This window comes from Dermacentor variabilis, chromosome 4 (assembly GCF_050947875.1).
Source record: "Dermacentor variabilis isolate Ectoservices chromosome 4, ASM5094787v1, whole genome shotgun sequence".
Classification (NCBI taxonomy): Eukaryota; Metazoa; Arthropoda; class Arachnida; order Ixodida; family Ixodidae; genus Dermacentor; species Dermacentor variabilis.
Genome location: NC_134571.1, coordinates 175667496 through 175683404, shown reverse-complemented (window position 1 = coordinate 175683404; position 15909 = coordinate 175667496). Strand labels below are relative to the sequence as shown.

The 15909-nt window shown below is 46.9% G+C and overlaps 1 protein-coding gene across 1 annotated transcript in view; it reads left to right on the top strand.

Moving 5' to 3' along the window:
• LOC142578430 (uncharacterized) overlaps positions 1–15909 on the top strand; it is a 75157-nt gene that overhangs the window by 46795 nt on the left and 12453 nt on the right. Inside the window, exon 11 of the mRNA XM_075687816.1 lies at positions 6422–6552. Within this exon, the coding sequence (XP_075543931.1) occupies positions 6422–6552 (131 nt within the window). The remainder of the gene's footprint in view (positions 1–6421; positions 6553–15909) is intronic.

Here is a 15909-nt window from a genome sequence, read left to right as displayed (position 1 = left end):
CGCGTTCTCAAAAAAATAGATTATGTTCACTAATAAATGCATATTCTCCACGTCGTGGCGAAGATTCATAAGCTCTTAAGTAGGTTTGAACCGTAAGCATGTGGAATCGCGTGTGAAGAGAATGTAGTCGCGCTTCCTGGTATAATACATTATTAGTAACGAATTTAGGAAGACCTAAACATAGTCGAAGGGCTTCTCTTAATTTCTAACAGGACAAGTGGTCTTAATTTATATTTTGCACTTCCGGAGAACAAAACACAGCACAAATTCTAGAATCGGTCGTACATAAATACGATAAATCATTAGTGTGTCACTTTGCGTACCAGAACGTCGGTTACTTATTCTATGTAGTAAACCTAGGGCTAGTGTCCCCTTCGTTCCAATATTATCTATGTGAAAACGCCAGTTAAATTTTCCGTCATATATGATACCCAAGTACTTAAGCGACTCTACCTCAGGAATGGTTCTCCGTTCATATATTTATGATAACTGTAACGACCCTGAAAGCGGAAAAACAAGGACTGCACTTTTGTTTACGTTTAGTGATAGATGCAGACTGTGAAGCCACGTCTGTAGAGTACAAAGGTATGTTTGCAAAGATAGGTGAAAGGAATTGATGTCTTTAGCTGTCGCGAAAAATGCAATGCCATCTGCATAGACATACAGATTCACACCCTGGTGCAGTGGTATTGAGCTCATCAATAAGTTAAATAGTACGGGAGACAGAACAGCCCCCTGGGGCACCCCTCTTGTCTGATCGAACTTTCTTGAAGAAAATCCGTTTTGAAAACAATGATTCTTTTTGTTTCTTAGAAATTCAAAAATCCATGCCGTTATATATCCCGGAAAATTGTAGGAGTGTAATCTGTCCAGTAGTAGAGAGTACTCAATGCTGTCATAAGCTTTTGCTATGCCAAGAGTCCCTAAAGCGCTAACTTCTTTTCTATGCTGAGCAAGTTGAATGCGGCCTTCAAAATCTATATGCGCGCACCAAAATGCAGAGATAGGGCCGTAAACCTATTTGACTTAGGCTCAGCAGCGAATTTGGAGATATATGATCCATCATACGATCATATAAAACTCTTTCAATTAGTTTTACCATATTTGACGTAAGAAAGATAGGCCTAATTTTGTCAAGATTGTAGCCGGCTCCTTGTTTTTTAAGCATCGGAATAATTTTGGCTGTCCTCCATCCTGGTGGAATCCAAGCATTTTGTAGAGAATAATTGACTGCGTTAAGAATGTCATCAGAAGGCATTCCAAACAACATTTTTAGCATGGCATTGGAAATGCCGTCAGGACCTGGAGCTGAGGCAGGCAGAGATCTGAGGACATTAGAGAGCTCTGACACTGTGACTTCCACAAAGTCATCGGCGATGGGAGGCCTTAGTGGCCCATTCGGCAAACGTGATGTTTATCGTTGCGCTAAGCCCTGTCCTATGACTTCTAAAGAAGCAGATAACTCGCGTGGTGAAAGTATTATCGATTCAGTATTCATTGGTGTTGGTATGAATTTTCTATATCGAAGGAATCTGAACAGAGCTTTTTTGTTGCTGCGCTTAGAGAGGAAGTCATGATGTTTTTCGTCATACTCGTGTTTGACATTCGATACTGTTCTCTTGAAAGCAGCAGCTGCGAATTTATAACCACTCCAGTTATTCGGTCACTGATTGTAAAGTAATTTCTTCCACGCGGCTTTTCGTCTTCCATATTCCCACGTGCAATCCGAATTCCACCAAGGAGAGGTAGTACTTTTGCTTACCTTAACATTAAATTGGAACTTTTTAAAGCAACTTTTTACTACTGCGCAAAGCCTCATGGCTATGATGTCATTGGGTAGCGTTTTCTGGGAATCAAGGACCGTGTTCAAGATACTCTGAAATTTCTGGTAATTGACAAAAGTACGCGTCGGAGGCTCCAGGGGAATAACAGGGCAGACAATGTAAAACCTAGTAGGTAGATGGTCACTATTTGAGGCTGAGTCGACAGTAGACCAGGAAGTTACGGAAATTCCTGAACTGGCAAATGTTAGATCGAATGCTGATTTAGAAAGAAGCTGAATAAAGGTAGCTGAATTCGTGTTTAAGCAACAAAAATTTTTATTGATTGCCCAGTCCGGCAATCGCTTTCCACATGAGTCCTTTTTGAAGCCCCTAGACACGTGATGCGAATTAAAATCTCCGGCTACCACAATTTCTTTCCTACAAGATTTGGCAACGGTATCAAGGAAACGAATATCATGCACGCCTGCGGGAAAATATGTATTAACTAAGGAAACTGGGGAACAGCCAGGAATAGTTACATCTATTGCTAGTATCCACACTCCGTAGGCATATACTGGTAGGAAATTGTCACTTTGTGGCATATTTTAGTTGTTAAGAAAGCAATCCTCCGCCTCTCGATGGACAGTCCAATCGAAATAAACTATAATTTTTATATGAAAATCTTGGCCATTGGAGAGCCAAATTTCCTGCAAAAGAATAATGTCGGGTGAGAGTTGTGAACAAAAATATATTATATCGGTAGCTGCAGAAATAATGGAACGGCAGTTTCACTGCAAAACCTTTCGATAACCTATGATGAATTAATGCCTACTTTAGAGACCGCTTGCTCTAAAATACTCTCTTTGAAAAAATCTTTATTCGAAAGACTGTCTCTACCGTACTTTGTGGGTTTTGATTCAGGGACAGAGCTGGAAGAGTTAGGATTAGAATCTGACTTGGAAAGACTATCTTTCACAAACTTCTTGTTTTTGAGTGCGGCACAGAAATCGACGAATTATCGTTGGGTGATATTGTGCGTTTGAGCGTCGGGAGGTCAATTTCTACATCCTGGTTGTTTTCCGACACAGGTCCAGAGAAGCATCCCTTGTCGGTCTGCTGAGTTGAAGTTGATGGCCTCGCATTACCTGCGTCTTCTACAATAACCGACAAAGGACCCATTAGCTGTTGAGCATTCGATGCAGACAAAACATCTGCGTTCCACACAACACACACTTCGTCGTCTTCCAACGTCAACCTCCTTCAAAGAAGCGGCGGCACGCTTCCTTTCCCGTTCATTCCTCAATGCGCCGGTCCTTTGTTCTCGTCCTCCCTACGCTGCGCGTTCGCCCCACGGACCATTTGAAGCATCGTCTTGGTCAGCTGTATAGTCAACGTCTGATTCTGGTTACCCGATGCGTATGCTCACCTCTGTCGCGGAGGGCTGAAGCGCGTCGAATGGAAACAGTGCCAATGCTAGAGCAAAAAAAGTTGCTGTGGTACCATACGTTCATTGTATTTCACATAATCTCAGAAGAATAGCGGCGAAATCAGGGGTAGACGTGGTTTGCTCTGGCCCTGAGCGTCTACAGAAGCTATGCAAACAGGTTAACACAGAGAACAACAAAAGTCACGCATGTTTTACTCAACATCGCAAACAAGTTGTAACCTGTACTCATAATGTTGTCTATGCCATTCCACTTTCATGCGGAAGAATGTATGTTGGTCAAACCGGCAGGTGCATCAATGAGAGATTAAAAGAGCATCGATATAACGTCACTAGGGTAATCTCGTGTCAGTTGGGTATTCACTGCCAAGATTGTTCCTGCAAGCCCATGTTTGGAAGTACTTCCATTCTGTATAGGGCTCATAGCAGGATGACGAAGGAGATTATGGAGGCCTACGAGATCGCAAAATTAGAGGAAAAGTGCCTAAGCAAGCCTTCGGTATCGTTATCTGAAAAGGAGATACGATTCCTCGGTATATTTTTGTGACCACTGCAGTACATATTTTCCCCATGCGTTGCACACGTGTACGGTTTATCGAAATTCACCACTGAATGTTCTTTTTTTGCTGTTACGTTTGTTTCCGCTCGTACGGTATATATTTATCAATGCGTGCGAAAATAAAATATATAGTTGAAAGTGAAGCGCTGTGTCTATGTATCTGTTTCTTCCTACGTCCTCGTAGAGTCGCGCTTATACGCTCTACCATGGATTCTAACCAACTAGCCCGCCAACGTGTTTTAACCAACGTCAGATCTTTCGGACTCCCGAGGGCCCGCGAAAACGTCCGAAAAAAAATTAATGCAAGTCTTTTACTGCCCCTAAGGGCCCCTAAGGGCCCTAAGGACCTGCGGTGACGGCAAGAAGTCCAGAAAATCGGACGGCTAAGAGTCCTTACGTTCGACATTTCCGACGTCCGTACACTGACCCTATGAAGTACATGATGATGCCACGAAGCCGTCCGAATTATTGGGCATGTCCCAAAAATCGGGCATCCGTAAAAGCGGTCGTTGACTGTACAACGGCAACTCCTCCAGCCGACGACACGGCGTCAAAGACGATTCGTTACGATTCCTCTCCGTTTCTCGAGTCAAGTGTTAGCGCACTTTCGTTCCCTTTCAATAAAATTACAGCTAATTTTCCCTGATAGAAACACCAATTCCCTGAGTCTTCCCTGAGTATTTCCAGACTATTCAAAATTTCTGAGGTTCCCCGTCTTCCCGGTTGGTATGACGAGCTGCGGAAGCAACGGGACTCCACTCGCAGCTCCTCCTTGCCTGAATAAATCGTTTCGGCCTTAACTGTGGCCTTGCGGGAGACCACTCTGTGTTAACGAGATTAAGCAGTTCGTACGGATGGAGGTTGCGTGCCAGCTGTCCCGTGAGCCTTAATTTGTACCCTTGGTGATGCCCCATCTACGCTGCCGCCCTCGATACAAAGCGCGGTTCATGAGCAAGTTTCTGAGGTGCTACCGCACCTCCTGCGATACCGGTGACTGCTCCGCTTACCTACACGGCATCCGTGGTCACGCCTCGGCCTCCACTCACCTAGGCCGAAGCCGTGGTCACACCTCAGTCACTACCCATGCATCGCCGCCTCTCACGCCGACCCACAGTGCGCACATGCCGGAGCACAACCTAGGCTTATGGCCGGAGTATTGAAAACTTACACCCGCCTTCGCCTCCGCTACTATTGGCGCGGAATGTACCGCTGAGTTCGCCGCTACACTCCTTCGTGTCTCGCTTTCCAGCGCCGTGAGAAGCCTCGTGCCGTTCAACCGCTCCACTACAGCCGTTGACTTGTCCTGCGCGTCCATTTGACCGCGTCGGCATCGAGTTGTACGGACCTATTCACATCACTCCTGCTTGCAGCCGCTGGATAATCGTTGCCATCGATCATCGCACGCGATGCGCATACTTCACCGTTGCCATATGCATGGGCAAGTGACGTCGAGTCATTCATTTTAGAACACATCATTTTACAGCATGGTGCACCACGTGAACTGCTTAGCAACCAAGGATGTGTCTTTCTGTCGGACCTTGTCGAAGCGATTCTAAAGCAATGCCACGTTGTTCGCCGATCCGCCACTGCCTACCATCCTCGAACGAGCGGTCTGACAGAAAGATTTAATCGAACGTTGGGCGACATGCTGGCTATGTACGTCGCTTCCGATCACTCGTACTGGGACCGTGTTACGGAGAAATTCTTGCTCCGTGTACCGTGTAATTCCCTTTGTGACATACGCCCATAATATGGCTTTCAAGCTACAGCCGCCGGGCAGGGCGCGCGCGGCCGCCTGGAGTAGAACGCGCCCCCTTCCCTCCTCTCCCCACGACGCCTTGCACGCGACGAAAGGCGGCGCGCTTCCTTCCCGCTTCTGTCCATTGCGTGCACGAGATTTGAGCCGCGATCGCCGGCGGCTCAACCTCGCACATACAGCATACGGTGCGCGGCGAGGATTTTATCGCCCTTGGACTTTATACGGAATCTCAAGGCGACGCCGACGACAGAAATGCGCCCGGAATGTCCATATAATTGCTAACGCAATAATACTAAAACAGGACGCGAAATAGTTGAAGCGTATTATACAAGGAAGGCAGGTGACAAGTGTGTCAGCTGTCCATTTTTGGCGTTGCATGAGGAAAAAGTGACTTTTCTTTCGAGGCATCTAGACACGTGAACGGTATTGATTATACAATATCTTGCGTGTGCGTGCATGATGTACCTGATGCGCATAGCATAAAATAGGCGATCGTTTGAAATAAACGATAGTTGGAGTTCAGTGCCCGTCCTGGCGTATGCGTTCCTTTCGTCTTAGTCTTCAGTGCGTTTTACGAACACTGTCAAGATGAGCCAACTCGCCCAAATCAGGGTATTGTTACTCTGTCTCAGCAGTTCCGTGCAGCAGTGCGGAAGCTGCAGGTGTCTCGAACGATGCGGATGGCAAACGCATGTAAAAGTACCCGTCTGCGCTTTGCCGTCCGCGCAAGCGTCTTCGTTTGCAGGCCTCGCAGCCTTGCATGGTCCTGTTGCAGGTAACTACAGAGACAAAGTGAGGAGTAGCGCCCTTTACACTTGGAACAGCGTATATGGTGGTTATACATCGAGCAGAGTGCCTTCAAACCGGGGCGGTGTGACGTCAACGATTGTCCGCAGGTGGCCAGCACGTGCCGCAACTACACGGACGGCGAGTTCTACATCGCCGAGGAGCCGCTGCTCAAGTTCCGCTTCGTCATGTATCTCAGCAAGAAGGTGGACGCGCGTCTGCAGAGGGGCATCAACCAGAGGTGACTGTGCATTCAATTATACAGCGGAGGTCAATATGACGAGCAACACTAAATAAGTTATGGAAGCATATTTTTAAACTGTTTTCATTCATCAGAAAGAATAATGTTTGCTACAGTGGACAAAATGAAAGTTGAACACATATTTCTTTTAATATTCTGCCAAAGCCTCAGCGCCCTTACGTTACTGTGATGTTATGGATTTTAAAGCAAGTTCCCGTATTCAGGCCAGAATTTTTCAAATGCCGAGTTGGGTCATTGCTCTATCTACAATTCAATCCAGTCTTTAGCGATAAAGAACTAGGCCCAGGTAGACCATAGGGAGTGCTACGTTTCGTGCGCCCAAATGGCCTTGCGTACCCAAACAGACCTTTGCTCACCCAAAGAACCACGCCCTGCTTGTGTTTTTGCATGCGCATCGGTTTTCCTTTCTTCTGCATACATTTTTGCATCCTTTTGTGAACCCGGCATTTTGCGTTCCCAAACTTGGCGTGCGCATAATTTAAATTTCCCTGCTGCCAAAATGCGCAATGTCACGGCGACCAGGCGTGGGAAATTCAGGGTGGCATCGCCACCATGCAGTTTCTGTCAGATTACACAGTTGAATGCTTAACCAAGGTGTTAGCTTTAAGCATGCATTTCGGCACAACCAACCAATGCACGGTTCCGCTATGGCTGGTCTCTGGGAAAAGAGCGACTGGTTCGGTAGTGATAATGGAGACAGGCACTTGAGTCTCTGGAGAGAAAATATAGGCTGTACCTTAGTCTCAGATTGAGCAATGCGAAAAATGACCCGTGATACATTTATCCCAGAAATATTGTTTGACGAACAGTCCTACGAGATCTTTTCTTAACTCTATCGCTGGCCCTCTACTTCACTGAGGTCCGAAGCTAAACTTAAAAAGGATGCTTGGACAGAATTCGAAAAGTAACAAGTGTCATCCCCACAACGAGGAGTTCGACTGCCGAAACGTCCACCAGAGATAACACTTACGCACGCGACTTCATGCTCTACTGTTTACCAACAGATGGCATGCTATTAAAGTTGGGCAAATATAATAGTGCGGATTGTTTTGTAAACCTCCCCATAGATAATTTACACTAAGCAAGAGCATGAAGCATATTGTGAACATCACAAGATGGCACAGATTTAAAACAGTGGGTGACTCGTGGTGCCACGCGCATTAGAGACAGCTGCAGCGCAGCAGGCAACAAAGTGCCGGGAAGAGACAAACATTACCTCACGCCTGTAATTTGCTCTCGTTCCTGTCTTGTTGAGCAACATAGCCCTGCAACGTTCCTTGCATGACACCCGCGTGATATGCTTCATTCTTACTCAGTATCCCTACAAAGATTAAGCTAGGAGAGTGCAAAATGGTATAGGAATCCTGAAACACTTTTTGAACACGATAACATTGCCTATCTGTACAAAAGGCTCCCGTGAACATTTGGGACAAATATTATTGCATTGCATGCAGCAGGGAATTTACAAGATTGAGCCAAAAACTGTGAAAAATCACTTGCTTGCGCCTCCGCAATGACCACCAGCAGCTATTGGCCGATTTTGTGATTGCGAGAACACTCTCAGTAATACTATAACTCCTAAGTTTGATATAAATAAATGAAAAATATATGTATGCAATCTCAAAAATAGAAAAATTAGTTCATCTCTGCACTGCTTATTGGAGAGTCCTCACAGGCATGCCTATGCCTGGTTTTGGGGTGTTGACTGGTGGTGACCGCCACTACTACCGCCACTAGTGGCCACCAGATATAGTGGGTAGCGTAGTTGCTATCTCCAGCCGCAACCAAATCTGCCCGGCTGCCATGTTGACGCTCATTTAAATGTAACATTGTTAACGCAATGTTGTAAACCACCAACACCATTTACTATGTGCATCTCAGCCAGCGACGCAATTTTGCCACAACTGTATGACCTTGATCGCAGCGATACGTTAGCATTTTTATGTAGCAAAATGTAGCATTTTTAGTGATTTGACTGTATTCACCAGTTTAAAGCTAGCGAAAGAAATCAATGCATGAACATATATGAGAACATCTAGTTTCTTTTTTTTTGTGTGTGTGTGAGAACATATACCATATTTACCATCTCTTCATGTAGTATGCTCCCAGAAAAAAAAGAAAGAGGAACAACGTTCTAGGCACATTTATTATTGTAACGATTTCACAGGCTGTAAATTTATCACTTGCCAACTTAGTATCCTCTAACAGATGCAGTTTACAGAATTGCGATATATGTGATGATGCAGTGTCAAATATTTGTACACTTTGTGCTTCAACGTGCTTTATTTTTTTATTTTTCCTTTTCTTATTTTTATGCGCAAGCGCACATGGCTCACCAGTGAAATCGGCGATGGGATGTTTGAAGGCGCAAAGGAAGCGAGCGCCTGAGGAGGAAAGCGCCTGGAGGTGTAGAAGAGAATCCGGAGGAAGTACGGAGCGCACTGAGGGGTTTAGGGCGCGCTAGAGTTACTGCATGTATATGCTACCAAAGGTAGCATATGTAGTAACTCTAGGGCGCGCGGCAAAGCAACGCCACCTAGAGGAAAGTCTAGGTGGCATTCAGCGAAGCATGCAAGGAGACAGGAGGCGAAGCGTTGCGGAGGAGGAGGAGGGTAGGCGGATGCGCGCTAGGTTGAACTTCTCTGGCAGTTGCTACAGGTTGCATGTGCGTTATGGAGGTACTGGGTTCGTCGTGGCGAGAATGCAGTACGCAAATGTACCAGTCGGTATGAGTCGTCGGCGCACCTAGGCTAACGCACCCAACACAAATTGAGCGGAGAGAACACAGCATGCACAAGGGTATGAGCCGTCGAAGCGCCTACACTCGGCCCTCAACGCAGATCACTTTCAAGGTAGGGTGCGCGCGGCGACGGAATATGCAGTTGCTGCCGGAATTCAACGCAGCATCCCCCCTCCTCTCCCTACCCCGAGTCTAGCGCATGACGGAAGACAGCACGCTTCCTTCCCGCTTTCCTCCCTTGCGCGCGCGAGATTGAGCAGACAATTGCATGCTTTCAGCCGTGCAAACAGCATATGACGCGCGCGGACGATGTTATCGCCCTTACACTTGATATGGAACATCGTAGCAGCGATGACGACGGCAAAACTTCGCCTGTATGGGGCTCTTGCATTGCCCAGGGTGCGTTGCGAAAATGGTGCTAAAAAGCGCCCTCTGTCCTGAACAGGGTAGTACCAAGCTCGGTCGTCTGCTTCGGAAAGCACGTTTAGAATATGGACCCGCCACTTTCGGTTTTGTTATACCACGGCTTGCAGCGAATATCGGGCGCCAAAGATTTTTTTCAGGAGTGGCACGCTGCGTAAAGGCAATAAATTATGCAACGCCGAATACGTGTACGCCGTTCAAGAAATAAGCGGCGAAGTTTTAGCGCGGTGTTAATCGCAAGTGAAGCGAGTCGCGCACGAAGTTTTAACTCCAGGTAAGGTTTGCACGCTGCAAGATTCAGGCGCACAAACGCGAGGAAATGACAATTGCTATAAATGAATTCACAGCAGCGATAAGCAGACAAGTGTATGGAACTGCTAGAGCGCACGACGGTACGCGCTGCGACGCCAGCGGTCTTTCGACATGCCGCGAAACGGCGGGCCTCCTGCAATCTTTGTTGACTATATGCCGCTAGACAAGTAGTTATGCCTGCGCTGTAGTAGCGGCCATCTGTCCCTTTAGCAACTGATCATTAACTGATGGAATGCATGAGCTCACAGTAAGCTCGTGCGCTGCTCGCTTGATGTATCCTTTAATGACATAGCACATGGATGTTCGAGCGCTAACTAATACCACCTTTGCTGCGCTGCCTCAACATGCTGGCGTGAGGTCAAGGACGAGCACATTTAACTCTCTAACCTATACTGCTCGTAGTGAATTGTCACCGAATCAGCCCGGTCATTTGCGGTCATTTGCACACACCAGCTGTCACTTCACCACTTTACATTGGTCGAATTGTTAATTGTCGCTGTGGCCGGGTCTCGAATCGTGAATCACCAGCCATGCCTGCTGGTATGTCGGTCTGCCGCCGGGACTGTACGTGCAAAAGACCGAATTTTAGGGCGCGGATAATCATGCAAGCTTCAAGACAGGCGAAGCAGTCAGCATGGCGCGAAGTTTCGCTTACGCAGCGCGACGAACTGCAGCTACCCAGCGCGCCCGACGCTCCGCTTCGCGAGGCCTTGAAGGAAAGCAGTAGAATCTGATGTTGGGATTCAGGTCTTCTTGTTCATGGCAGCCCACGACGCAGAAGTAACAACGGTGACGCTTTTTCGAGGCTGAGCTAGGTCTCTCCGTATCGGCGCCGCCGATTCCTTCTACTTCCAGCATTACGTCTCACGGAGAGTCCGTTTTCGTTAAAATATATAGGCTGCAGCTAGCTCGCAGCGTGGTCTGTGAGAAGTGACGAGCCTTTTCGCACTTGCAACAGGGCAGAAGAAAGTGCGAATCGACGCGAAACTCGGGATAGAAACGTGCTGCGCCACATCCAGGGCTCAATACTACCCAAGCCGATACTACCCAGATAACGTTTCGCGCGCCGCCACCAGGCGCCGCTACTATACCTCAAACTCGAGACTAAATTCCAGAATTTAGCAGACGCGGAGGGGTCTATAGCTTCACGTGCAGGTCGTGCGAGGGCGTCAGGGAAGCCGTCCTAAAACTGGAAGGGAATTGGGCGGCTAAGTTCGAAGAGCAAAAGGCAAACCTGAGAGAGGAGCAGGAGAAACGGGTAGCACTGCAGGCGAAAGTTGAAAATTTCGTCGAGGTGGAGGCGGCCCAGGCCGCGCAGTTAGTAAGGACTGTGGCCGAGCTCGAGGAAGAGAAAGAAAGGAGCGCCGAACTGAAAAAGCGGCTCGACGCGCTTGAGAGGCGGGCAGCGGAGAATGTCGGGTCAGGATACCAAAGCGGTGGCAAAGACTCAGGTAAGTAAGGTAGACCCTACAGGCGAAGTGGGAGGCAAGGAGTCAAAGCAAGCGGTCGCCAGCTCGCCGCCGGTGAATCGGCGTAGCTATAGTGAAGCAGCGCAACACGCCCCGAGCGAGGCGACGCTGCAGCCACAGGAAGCTGGAAAGAGCGGCACCTACCTTGAGGCCGCCAAGCGGAAAAAGCAGGAGCCCAGGGGACAATGCCCTTTGTCGAGTCCGAATCACGCGGAAAAGGGCACAGGGAAGCAGGGAGAGCTAGGAGAGAGTGAAAGGGTGATTATCGCTGGCGACTCAAACATGGCTGGGTGCTCAAAAGCAATTGTGGAAAGGGTGAAAGGCGACAAAAGAGTGGCGGTAGGGACATTTCCAGGGCGGACACTGAGTTCTGTCATGGAGCGAGCAAAAGAAAAACTATTAACGAAAAATGCCCACGTGCGCAACCTCGTCGCAGTAGCAGTTGGGCTAAATGACGTTCTAAACAGGAAAGGGCCAGGACTAGCCCAGCGCTTGGCGAAGGGGGTGGACGATTTGCGCGAGCTATCAGGTGCAGATCGTGGTGTGCACGGTGCCGGAGGTGCCTGTGCGTGACAGACACGTACAAAGAGCCGTAATGGCTGCCAATGAGGCAATATGAAAAATGAGCCGAGAGAAAGGCTTCGAGGCTGTCGAAGTAAACAGGGAAGTGAGAAGTTGTGGTGGTTTTAAACGAGATGGGATCCACTTCAATTACAGGCTAGCACGAGAAGTGGGCTGGCGACTTGGGCGTCGCGCTGGTGCTTTTTTAGGGGGCCCGCGGGCGCTCAGGAGGTCAGAGTAGGTAGTAATGAAGGAGGTCCCCTAGGGGCACATCAGAAGAGCATCGCCGTCGATAACAGAAAAAGGAGGAAAGCAAGAACAGGAGCTCGCCATGCAATAGGCTACATAAACATGCAGGGCGGCAGAAGAGAGGAAAAGTGGGCAGAGATTGAGGAGCAGTTACATAGAGAACAAATAGGGGTGTATGCGGTTACAGAAATGCACCTTAGAGACTCAGAAGAGCCGCCAGTTATTGAGAATTATGTATGGGAAAGGTGCAACAGAACTAAGTTGGAAAGAAAGGGAGGGGGAGTTGGAATGCTCATCCATCAGGGAGCCAAATGGAAAAGAGTAAATTCACAATGTCAAGAGCATCTTTGATTATCAGGTACAATGAGTGGGAAAAAAACTTGGCTGGGAGTTACGTATTTGTGGACCGGAAAAAATTGCACACAGAAGAATAAAGAGTTAGTTGAATGCATAAGCGCTGATATTAAGGGTTTCGGGAATGGTGCTGAGATTGTCCTATTAGGTGACATGAATGCCCACATACAGGATTTAGATGGCTATACCGACAATAACGGGAAGTCAATGCTAGACCTTTGCGAGCAACATAACCTCGTGATCATGAATACAGGGCCTAAGTGTGAAGGAAAGATCACGTGGGAAGTGGGAAACCAACAATCGACCATTGATTACTGTCTGATGACAGAAGAAATTCATGATAAGTAATGGTCATCAATGAGGAAGGGTTTAGCAGCATAGGGAGTGACCATAAACGCATCATTTTGAAAATGGGATATGTAGTTGGGAAAGAGAGCAAGGAAAGCACAATGGCCAGACCAAATTTGAACACTGAACAAATAGCAAATGTAGTCACTAGAGTTGAGGAAGAACTTGACAAGTGGCCAAGTAAGGAGTGGGAATATGGTGAGCTTCGAAGTGTAATAACGACAGAAATACGGAAAGAGAAACAACATGTTCGTTGAAAGGAAAAAAGAAACCGAAAAACTGGTGGAACAAGGAGATACGAGAAGCGATCGCTGAACGACAGAAAGCATCTCGAGAGCACAGGCAGGCAAAGAAGGCGCAGTTGCCACGGGATGAAGTAACCAGTAAATGGGAAATATACCGGGAGAAAAAGTCTATGGTTCAAACACTGTTGCAAGAAAAATTAAAAGGTGAAAGTGAACGTTGGTTGTCAGAAATACGTGAGAAAAAGAAGGCCGCGCCTAGAATATTTTGGTATCACATAAAATTATTAGGCAGGAAATCAACAACAATACAAAAAGATATCCTAGACGAAGATGAAAACAGACTGGAAGGAGAAGCAGCAATAAATTACATCCAAAAAGTAACAGCCGAATCTTTCCAAGGCAAGGACGAGATTGTATTTGAAGAGAAAGAGAGCATGAAAGAGACCCAAGTGGAAAAGGAGCCGGTGCTGACAAATTTAGACTGGAAGAAAGCGGAAGAGAAAATTCCTAAGCGCACAGCCACAGGGCTATACGAGGTTCCCGTTAAACTGATAAATGAAGTGGGACCAAAAAGTAAGGAAGCTCTGGTGAAAGCAGTGGAAAAAACTTTAAAAGATAGACGAATACCAGACAGTTGGCGACAAAAAAGAATGAATTTAATTTATAAAGGTAAGGGGGAGAAAGACAAAATTCACTCGTATAGACCGTTGACCATTACATCGGTAATATACAGGCTAGCAATGCAGGCAATCAAATTAAAGCTTCAAGCATGGGCAGAGAATAATGGCATTTTGGGAGAGCTTCAGAATGGCTTTAGAATAGGTAGGCGTTTGAATGATAACTTGTTTGTTCTTACTCAGTGTATTGAAATATCAAAAGCAGAAAGCAGACCGTTGTATGTGGCCCTTTTGGACATAACAGGAGCCTACGACAACGTAGATCGCAACATTTTGTGGGATATTCTGGAAGGGGAAGTCTTAGGTAACGATTGTCTACAGCTTTTGAGAGAGATTTACCTAGAAAATACCGTTTGCGTTGAATTGGAAGGGATGAGGAGCGCAGAGAAAGTTCATAAGAAGGGACTGAGGCAGGGGTGCCCTTTATCCCCGCTGCTGTTTATGATGTACATGGTGAGGATGAAGAGGGAGCTAGAAGGAAGTAATATCGGGTTTAATCTCTCATACAAACAGGCAGGTACAGTAATAGAGCAGCAACTCCCAGGTTTATTTTATGCGGACGACATTGTGTTGCTCGTTAACAAGCAAAGTGATTTGCAACGTCTGGCAAATATCTGTGGACAGGATGGCAACAATTTAGGTTTGAAATTTAGTGTTAGAAAATCAGGTGTTATGGTATTCAATGAAAACAGTGAACAGACAGTGGAGATACAGGGCCAAGAAATACCTCGGGTAACGGAATATAAATACCTTGGTATATGGATAAACGAAGGCAATGGATATATGGAAACACAGAAAAAAACCATAACACTCAAGGGGAAGAGAAATGTAGCCATAATGAAACACAGAGCGCTATGGGGTTACAATAGGTACGAGGTCCTCCGAGGTATGTGGAAAGGGGTGATGGTTCCAGGACTTACTTTTGGAAATGCAGTTGTTTGCTTTAAATCAGGGGTACAATCAGGACTCGACGGGAACCAAAGGTCAGTGGGTCGCCTCGCATTGGGCGCTCACAGGAAGACTACAAATGAAGCTGTGCAGGGGGATATGGGCTGGACTAGTTTTGAAGTGAGGGAAGCTCGCAGTAAAATTGAGTATGAAGAATGGCTGAGAAATATGGAAGAAAGTAAATGGGCTGGGAAAGTGTTCAGGTATCTGTACAGGCAAAACATTGATTCACAGTGGAGGAAAAGAACTAGGAAGCTTACCAGCAAGTATGCGGCCTGTGGGGTGGGCAACACAGCTACAAAGAAGGTGAAGCGGAAAGTCAGAGAGGCTGAATTAATCTCGTGGGTGGCGGCAATGGAAAAGAAACCTGCCATGAGTAACTATTTATGAGGAAAAAACGAAATCAGGAAAGAAACCATTTATGATAACTCAAAGGGAAGCTCATTACTTTTCGAAGCGAGATCGGGATGCCTTGTATATAACACGCACCTATAAAGCGAGATATAAGAAGGAAGAAGAAGCATGCACTTGCTGCGGTAAAGCTAGGGAAACGACGGAGCATATTTTATTAAAATGTGAAGACGTCTACCCAGCGGTCGATTTAGGCACCACTGGCCTCCTTGAAGCCCTTGGGTTCAGCGGGAGCAGTGGTAAAGCAAACAGGTCCGCAATAGACATTAGTAAGAGGTGATTGGAGGATTGGTGGAAGAAAAGTAGGGAAACGACAAAAGACGGAGACGTACAAAAGCACAGTTCGCAATAGGGGATCAGAAAATTTGGACTTGGTAGTTCATAGTGTTTTTTTTTCTTTTTTCATTAGGTAGGATAGGTAGAATATTAGGCAGCATAGCAGCAAGAGCTTGGTGGCGCAACCCACCGCCCCGTTCCAAAGGGGACGCTCATAACATCCATCCATCCATCCATCCTCCAGCGCAAGACGCCCATGGCACCCACACGCTTGCGCATAACCTGCCTTCAGGATGTGAAACATCACAAATTTTTTATGGCTT